The 9,741-nt window shown below is 40.1% G+C and overlaps 1 protein-coding gene across 1 annotated transcript; it reads left to right on the top strand.

Annotated features, from left to right (window-relative positions):
* Positions 1-4,327: 4,327 nt before the first annotated feature.
* Hlh3b (Helix loop helix protein 3B) lies at positions 4,328-9,697 on the top strand. Its single transcript, XM_076433850.1, has 4 exons — positions 4,328-5,752; positions 6,968-7,195; positions 7,389-7,600; positions 7,684-9,697. Exons 1-4 carry the CDS (start codon positions 5,750-5,752, stop codon positions 8,381-8,383), a joined length of 1,143 nt encoding a protein of 380 aa, XP_076289965.1. The 5' UTR covers positions 4,328-5,749; the 3' UTR covers positions 8,384-9,697.
* The last annotated feature ends 44 nt before the right edge of the window (positions 9,698-9,741 follow it).

The following is a 9,741-nucleotide window of genomic DNA, read 5'->3' as shown; positions in this document are numbered from 1 at the left end:
GGATGGTATATGGGGGTTTCGAGGGCGGAGCAACCCTTATCAGCAGCGAACACTCGCGACTCGCGCAGCCTCCGTGGCTTCAATGACTTTTTGGGAGTGAGCTCTCGCAGCCGCCGCCGCCACTACGGCTCGTTCTTGTACGTGAATGTCCTTGCTCGATACTCATCTTGGAATATTGCCAAAGGACAGCTTATCTGTCTTCCGGATGACAATGGAATCTCTGTTTAAACTAAAAACTGCTACCCTCTTGTCTTTAACAGATTTACAGCCCGAAGACGGCGGTGGTAATACCATCTTTTGACAGTGTACTTTCGATTTTACACGGTACCTCTACTAGTTTCGATTTTATGGTCGGCACAGTATTTGTTCGAGTGGACAAAATCATTTTTGTAAAGCTGGACTCGATGGCAACTTCTATAATACAATTTTGAAGCTGCGAACGATGATCAATAGACTGCGGATTTTATGCAATTATGGCAAAAACACGAATTTACTATTTTCAACATATTAAAATTACACTGTCCAACAAATTTCAACTTTTTTTATGTTCCCTAATTAGTGTTGGGTCCTTCTTGTACAGTTTTGCGCTGATTCCGAATCTGTCCCCTAGACGCACAGTTTTTGAGGAACATGGCTTTGAAAAAAAAACATATTTTTCAACTTTAAACAAATATTATGATGTTATTATAAAAGATATTGAATTGTTATTTGCAGCAAAAGATTCTGTAGACTTTCCCGAATACAGTGATATCCAATATTAATACATTGTAATCGTTTAAACATGTTCAAACAATGATTAAAGACGGAGAGACACCACTTTTACACCAATTTTTGAGGATATTTCTCAATTTATCTCAAAAATAAGGCTCCAGCGGAAAATCGAACTATACCACGCGATAGAGCAGACTTTTATCTTGCGAAAATCCCCTTTGAAGTTTGCGACATTGACTTTTTTTTCGAACCAGAAAGCAAAATATCTTCGTCCAAAACTGTGCGTATAGGAGAAAAATTAAGGACAGATTCGGAATCAGCGCAAAAAACTCTATAAGAAGGACCCAACAGTAATTAGGGAACAAATTTGGTGTTGGACATTGTTATTAAAGGATGAAAGAATTTTTTACGCGTGGCCCCTCCTTCTTAAAATTAACCCGCGGTCTAATGATCTACTTTTCTTGTCAGATTAATAATTCATTTGAACCTGGGTTCGACGAGTACATTTTCTGAGCCATTGTTTTACGTAGAATATTGCGAAGCCTCTCAACCCGAAGTTTGTCTATTAGTAATCTGATATTTAATATGTTGAAATAACAAGCACTACCTAATGGACCATTTTCGACAATATCGTAAAAATAACATTGAATTAATCTAATTTAAAACAATGTGATGTGAAATAACTGATAAACTCGTTTATTTAAAATTTTCACTTAGACTCGTGTCGTTTTTAACTGACCAAAAAATTTCAAAAAAATCGCCAACAGTTGTGAAAATAATTTCCAATAGAATCGCGCTTTTATGAATGAATAGTGATCGATAGCGAGTGTTTAAAAGTAAGAGGGCACGTACCGTGACTCGGCCGATTCGAGGAGCATCGGTGAGAGAGGCACGTGGAAAACAAACACTAATAATGGGATTAATATGAAGCGGCTGGTTGACGGCGATAACGAAAATTGATTTCACCCTCGTGCCCTTCATCCCCCTCTTCCACATCCCCATTCCCGGCGTGCTCCTCGGTGCTCACCCCGGGGCATGGGGATTCCATTCGAACGCGTTGACGTTTCATGGGACACTGCGCAAAACCGGCGACACGCCTCTTTTCTATTGGTACGGCCTGCCGACGATAATTCTTCTACGTGCCCGACCATATTCCATTGCCGTTAGGTTTTTCCCGTATTACCTTACTCGAGCGACACCATAATCGTTAACGTACCCTCGCTTTTGCGAAAATAAATTTTACGATGCTGGTGCATGCCTATTCTGTGCATAGTATGCGAGGGTTTTCCGTTCTCGAATTAGTCAGAACGATTGAAATCGTTCATATACTAATAGAATAACGATATCTAGAGACCTAAAGCTTTAATTAGAACCATAATCACCGTGAAAGATATAACAGGTCTCAACAAATGAAAGTTAAAAGCCCGCGATAACGAATTACGTGATTCGATGACGGTGTTTCGCGTTTCGATCAACAACGGAATCGAAATTTATCGTCACTCGATGATCGTACAAGTACATTTCACCGGGGCCCGGATATAATACCTAATTCCTATTCGTTGACACGCACAAATTGAGCTGTGTGTTACCGAAGCTGTGGGAAACCGCTACGAAACCAACCCCATGCGACTTTTTAGGGTGTTCTCGATCGATGGGAATTTGGGATTCGCCGCTTGACTTTCTCCCCTAAAAAAATCAATCGCATTTTGCCCATTTGGACTTCTTAATAATCATTTGCTTTCAGTGCTGCAATGATGAGTATATCAGGAGAAATAAAACACAAATTTCAAACACATTTGTCAAGTTTCACACTTAACCTTCGCAAGGTAATGTGGGGTCTCAGAGAATTTTTATATGAATCAAATTAAATCCGTTTGTTTACTTTTTATCCTGTGTTATTCTTTATCCCAAATTTATTAAAAACGAGGCTATTATTGCGAGGGTTAACGACCTGGCAATATAATCCAACCCCTAAAGAATTATTAGTCTAATATTCCCTTTGGAATTCTTTTCTAAGTTGTTCCCGATATTCAGATTAATTGTTGTAAATCTTTGCAGTGGTTTTATGGTTTGTTAACGGTAACTGTACCTGATAGGTCGATGTTTACTTGCAATTCACCACACACTCTCGCCACAGAAGTGTCTCGCAGCATATGCGGTCGCAATGAAGGATTAGCGAAGACTGAAAAAAGCAACCCCCTCGAAGGGTGCGATTGAGGCACGCGACTCCATTCGAGGGTGACACACGTGTCATTTATACGCCTTTTATTCCGAGATTAAGGCGTAGATAAAGTTCAAAAGTGGGATCCTAATAGCGGCATTAAAAAAAGCCAACTAAATTTAAATAGCTCCAGTCCTCCGATACGTAGTCACCTAAATATCTCCTTTATATTCTTGTTCCTTTTGTCAACGTTAAAATTATTTTTATAAACCTGTAAATAAGGTGATAGTTGCGGTATCTTTATTTCTGTTACGATTATTCATTTCGCAGTAAAGTTCTGATCAAAGAACGAAAAGATTCACGTGAAAACTTTCCTTGTTTTCGGCTTCGGGGATTTTCTCGCTGATCTTTCGACTGTCAGGCTTAAAATAAGTAAGAAAAGGCTCGTGACGAACTGACTACATTTCGTTATCTGCGCGGAGGCTCATGACTACGTTTGTCTCCACCTCCTTCCTGTTCCATCCATCAACATCTGCCTCGAAGATGCTTCCTACACAATTCAAGAACAAATAACATCGGCCCTCGCCTTATCTAATCGGCTCTGTTATCGTCCGCGCGACGTGAAATAAGCTTAATTTTTCCGTGCTCCGTTCGACAGCTCTTTCTGCGAAGTCGATCATTTAAATTACATAAACAGTATATTAATTAATAATGTTTCTAGGGGCGGTCTAGCATTTCTAAAAATCTCCACAGCCCCTCAAGATGAAATTAGATCGGCTCCCACGCAGATTGGCCGGTAATGGCGCTCGAATGAACACGATCGCTGATTTAATCATTTAATCGGGATCGTGCGATGACACCCCCCTTCCGGTTCATCCCTCCGGAAAATCTGTAGCACCCTACGAAGGTGTCACAATAAAACAGCCCGTGGCTGGTGGCCACTTGACAACGGGTGGGCTTCGATAACTCTCACCCCTAATGTATATTAAACAAGGCTCCCTTTTTTCGCTGCATCCCCCTATCCAATGACTTTCTCCGGGCTAATAAGAATCTAATTGTTTGGGAACTGTGAATCGAAAAAGTCAACGAAACTTGTACAAAGCCATTACGATGTTTTAGCTTACAAAAATGACAAGGCTCTGTTTATTTCGATTTTGTGCAATTTTTCTTGCAATATGTGCTTGGATATAGATATTTATCGAATCAACTTCCATGTAAGCAACTTCATCATTTCGATAATTGTACAATGAAAACTACACTTTACTACGAACGTTTTTTAATGTTGAGAAAATTCGTTAACCATGTAGAATTTCAAGAAAATGTGGTTTCTCCAGTACCACACGCGGGAAATTTTTTTTTTAACATGCTATATGTATATCATATTTCTTCACGCTGACTTCAAATCTGGTTCTCAAAATTTGAAATCAGCGTGAAAAAATCTGCGGGAAATGATATATAGCATGTTAAAAAAAATATTTTCCGCGCGTGGTACTGGAGAAACCACAATTTCTTGAAATTCTACACGTTTAACGAATTTTCTCAACGTTAAAAAACGTTCGTACCATAATCTCCCTATTTTTTCGATATTCTGCAAAGTTTCAGCTTTAATTTTAAAAAAATTCATCACTCTACCTTATTTCTATCGAAAGTTCTTCGATTTTTAATCGAGTTTGGTCTTTTTTTTCAAACAAAGATGTCAGGCAGCCGCTGTACGTGGCGCGCTAATTTCTGCGAAGCACTCCCTTCAAACACAGCTGCCATAGGTAAAAAATGGTCGCAGCGAGTTCATGGGGTACTGAATCGAATCGGCAGAATCTCTGCTTCAATCTGAAGTTCGGATCATGGTATTACGATCATTTCTCGCCGAGATACAGCGAGTTAAAGGAAAAATGGAAATTGTGCATTTCTTAAGCATATTTTCAGAAACACCTGGTATATCGAAATGTTAATGAAATTGAAAAAACAAAAGGACTGCCTTGAAGAGAAAGAAACGCTCTTTCTATTGCTTTTTTGCACAAGATTCTACGATAATTTTTTCGCTTTCTGGAGCCAGTTAAAGCTAAAAAGCCCATATTTACTTCAATGTTGAATAACTATAATAAAAAAATCGCACAATATTCAACAACCACACAATTTACACAGGAAAGATAACCCTTCCAAATGATATTAACGCGATTTATCAAAAAAATTTGTTACTCCCTGTGTGATGTTCCAAAGTTGCACAAAATTTTTGTTAACCGTCAATGTTGTCTTCATCTCGCTATAACATTGTAAAAAACTAACGTAGCAACAATTTGAAACAGAGCATCTGAAACTAGAGGTTTCAAGATTTCAAACCATTGTTTAACGATACCGATACGGCAATTTTTGACGGAGTTATGATCACGTAAAGTGGGGCCAATTTTTCGGGTTCGCACAAGTGATCCCTTAATTCTTTTGACGAGTGTATAAAACCTAGATGTTTACCTTTCTGGAGGTTATTCGGTAATAAATTGTTTGATTGTAAGCGAATGTTGGTATTGTTCGGACGTATTTACCCATCAGGAGGGGTCTAACAGCGACCTAAGAGTCTCTATAGAGCAGAGGGATGCTGGATACGTGTGGAACAGTATGGGACGGTCCGTAGAGGAGCTCCACCCATGAGGCCTGCGCTCCGCCTTCGCAAAATTCATTTTCCCGGGGGTTGTACCGCACTTTCTATTAGTTAAATCGGCCCGTCTCGAGTAGCCAGTCGGTTTAACGCCAGCTACAATCGTAACCCGGGACAAATTTGTCAGTAAAGTGCCTCCTGAACAGTCGTGACATTCGGTACTTACGTCTAATATTTTTCTCGTTCGTGAATGGTGCGTGATTGTGAACGAAACTTACCCCTAAATAATGGTAAGCGATCGAAACACTATAAACTTCGAATACAACACATGAACTGTGATAATTTAATCGTTTGTCTGGTGCGAGGGTGAATTTCTTAATCATACTACTGTTTCAATTTTGGTGAACGTTTTTGCTCTTAAATTATCTCATTCTGCCAGGGAAGGTTTAATTGATTTTATCGCGCCACAGAGGATCCAAGAAATGATTTCTTTGATTGATCTCGTAGTCCTCGGTGTGTTCGTGTTTGAATTTTGCTAAACATCGTCTTGAAATTGTTTTACCGTGTCAGAGAAGGTTTAATGATTTTTAATGTGCTATTCAAGAACTTCATATTTGAATCTACTATGTTAACAAAAATTCAATTGCTCTTATTGTGTCACAGAACTTCAAAGAATCTCTCTAAGCTCGTGTTCGATTTTTTCCAAGTGCCAAATGTAAAAATCTTCATATCTGATTTTACTGTGTTAACAAAGATTCAATTGCTCTTAGTGTGTCACAGAACATCGAAGGATCTTTCTAAGCTCGCATTCGATTTTTATCGTGCTATTCAAAATCTTCATATCTGATTCTACCGTGTTAACAAAGATTCAATTGCTATTATTGTGTCACCGAACATCGAAGAATCTCTCTAAGTTCCTGTTCGATTTTTTCCAAGTGCCAAATGTCAAAATTTTCATATCTGATTCTACTGTGTTAACAAAGATTCAATTGCTCTTATTGTGTCACAGAACTCCAAAGAATCTCTCTAGAGAGATTCTTAGAAGTTTAAGCTCGTGTTTGATTTTTACCAAGTGTCCCAAAATTGCCCAGCCGACCCAAAATCGTTAGAACTGGCCTGATTACTTGGGAAAGAAGTTTCCACGTCAATAAAGGAATTCTCTGACGTCAACATTCGAATCAGCCAGCATCCCAACACACAGTCCCACCTCACAAACACCACGAACACAGAATAATTGACACAACATACATATCTGCTGAATGTCAGGGACAACAGAGCAGAGGGGGTGTGATACGAGCATCCTGTTGGCGCTATGTAGGCTAATTTCGTCCGCGATAATTTGACCAGATTTCCCGCGGCTTTTGTCATCGACCATTTAATCGTGTCACGCGGCGCGGAAACTCTTGAAAATTCAATCGAATCTCTAGCTTGAATTCTCGAGACGAATGAGTCGTGTGATTGACACCAGTGCGAAGAGACAGAGGCGAATCGTTTTCAAATTCCAGTCGATGTTGGCGTACAATGGTTGTTCCGGGGGAACAGTAGACACGGAGAACGGTTCTCCAGCAGAATCCCTGTTATCCGCTGAAGGAGAATTAGCTGAAGAAGTTGGGGACTCGCCAGGAACGCCTAGAGATACCGAAGAAGAGGCTACACTGTCCGATGAATTTTATTCGCATGATACGGACGATGAGGATGACCAAGGGAAGAAGCGACGGGACCGTACGAACTCCGTGAGCAAATTTTCTACTCGTATTTCAGATTTGCTTTCACTGTTGCCCCGAAATCGTCGATTTTTCTACTGATTTCTGACAGTCAAAAATTCACTGAAGAAAATTGTTATCCCAAAGGAACTCGTTTATTGTTAGAACATTAAAAGAGTTGATTATTCTGATTGACTTCTCTGAAATTCCACTAATTTCGTAGCTAGACGGTATTTCGCCGACGGGGAGTAGCCATCTTGGCTCGCCGACGCTTCGAGTAGGAAATTTAGGCGTTCGAAAATTATTTACGAACAGCAGGGAACGTTGGAGGCAGCAGAACGTCAGCGGTGCTTTCGCCGAGCTTCGAAAGTTGGTGCCTACTCATCCACCGGACAAGAAGCTGTCTAAAAATGAGATTCTTCGATTGGCGATACGGTAATTCCCTTTTAGACAGTTGCGAAATTAATACAATGTTACGCTGCACGCGCACAGCTATTAATCGTGTTACGCTTTTGTAGGTACATAAGGCTGCTAAGCAACGTGATCGAATGGCAAAAGGCGCAGGACCGTAACGAGATCGCGCAGCACGAAGTGCGAATCAAATGCGAGCCCCCGTTCAACGCCCAAAATTCATCCTCCTATCCCAGCAAGCCATCGGTCACCTATCTAAAGCAAGAGAAGCACATAAACGAGAACCATAACACTTATCGCACCAGCTTTCCCGTTCAAAAGCAAGTACAACACTCGGTGTCTCACTTAACGTGCGACAAGAACGGCAACAATCTTCTAATGATCGCTCCCAGTGGTCACAACATCTCTTCGACGATGAACAAAAGAAACGTGACGCCGTCAACTATAGGACAAAGCACATTTTCATCCGGCCCACTGACCAATGGAGCCCTCATACGTCCACCAAGGCCTTCGACTTTTTCAAAATCGCCGCAAATCACCGTGCAAACTGTAACAGGATCAAATATCTTGACTAATTGCTCTTCCAGCTCAGCTCTGAGCAACAACGTGGTCTCGGTGAACGGAAGTGTACCGAATTGTGGCCAGAAGAGGCTGAAGATCGAGAGAGACGACGAAGAACAGCCTGGACAAGGGAAAGATTGTAAAACACTGCCTTCCTCCGGTCATAATGTCCCTGCTAGGAAAAGAGTGAAAGTTACGTTCGTCAAGGACTCGAATCCTCCGTACCGCAGTGATTTCCGGAAGTAGAGACATACAATTCAATTTTCCAGCGAAAATTGAGTCGGTCGTGACTATTTTGTAACGATGGCCGATCGATGTTCTTGAAAGTAGTAATGCTAAGAGGCGACTTTGACTTTCGAGCGCGATGGACGTTCCGGTGCGGTCGCCTAACTTATTTAGTGGAGATTAGTAGACTGCGGATCTTTATGCATTTGTGGCTTCTAAAAATGTTAAAACAATGCTAGAATATAAAATTCCCACAGAATTTATAAAGGCTACTACCACTGGAAACAAGATTCTACTTGTTCCCACTTTCTTGAAATTTGCCTGAGAAAATTAAAAATAGCATAAACATCCGCAGCCTGGCGATTAGGTATTCGAATATTCGGATTCAACGCGTTCGCTAGCTTGACGACTGAATTTAATGCTAAATGAGAGAATGAATTTTTTAACGAATGAGACTCTTCGGGACGGTAAGATGGTCGAAATGAATTTTGTTCGACTGCGTCATTATTGAGGTAATAGAAATTAGTTTATGTTGTCGGCGCACAGGTTCGATTCAAAATCAAGACAAAGCAATTTTGCAATTTAAAAGATTTTTCTCAACGTTTCGATCCAAGTATGGATCATCTTCAAGAGAATATTGCATTTGCTATGTGTAAATTGTTTATAAGTGTATAAATTTGCAACTGAATTCCATGCTGGCACGAACTAAACTGGAATTTATACACTTATAAACAATTTACACATGGCAAACGCAAAATTCTCTTGAAGATGATCCATACTTGGATCGAAACGTTGAGAAAAATTTTGCAAATTGCAAAATTGCTTTGTCTTGATTTTGGATCGAACCTGTGCGCCGACAACATAAACTAATTTCTATTATTTCGTTATGATCGACAAAACGAAATATTTATTATTGAGGTAAATTAGAGTTTATCGAATAGCGAGTTTGTTTAACGCGATGTCGTAACGAGTAGGCGAAACGCGATAGGTTTAAGAAGTATTAATATTCAGGTATGCAATTGTAAAGTTAAAAATCATCGTAGAGAGTCGACAATGTTATCAGAGTGCAGAAAGATGCATTATTTATTCGTGTAAGATGGGTTGCTAGGAAAATCCGGATAATGACTTAATACATGGCAACGATACCAAAAACGATATTTAATTAAGAATAGAAATATAGGTACGAGAAAATCATGCAACGCTCTCGTCTCCACACTGTTGCGCCTTCACGTACACACACATACGCGCACACACGTTACACACGCACCTCCGTGCTGCTATCAAGCGACGATAAATCGCTGTAAACTATTTTCATTCCCATATTTATGCCACACTGTTTCAAAGCAAAATTAGTTTCTTTCTGAGACGTTTTTTTATAA

Source organism: Lasioglossum baleicum, chromosome 11 (genome assembly GCF_051020765.1).
Source record: "Lasioglossum baleicum chromosome 11, iyLasBale1, whole genome shotgun sequence".
NCBI lineage: Eukaryota > Metazoa > Arthropoda > Insecta > Hymenoptera > Halictidae > Lasioglossum > Lasioglossum baleicum.
This window is presented reverse-complemented; position numbering and strand designations above follow the sequence as displayed.

What these genes read in the sequence shown, in the direction of transcription:
- Hlh3b (XM_076433850.1), top strand. An exon ending in GACGGGACCGTACGAACTCC is followed by an intron (nt 7,196 to 7,388) that starts GTGAGCAAATTT and finishes CTAATTTCGTAG; the next exon opens with CTAGACGGTATTTCGCCGAC. An exon ending in ATTCTTCGATTGGCGATACG is followed by an intron (nt 7,601 to 7,683) that starts GTAATTCCCTTT and finishes ACGCTTTTGTAG; the next exon opens with GTACATAAGGCTGCTAAGCA.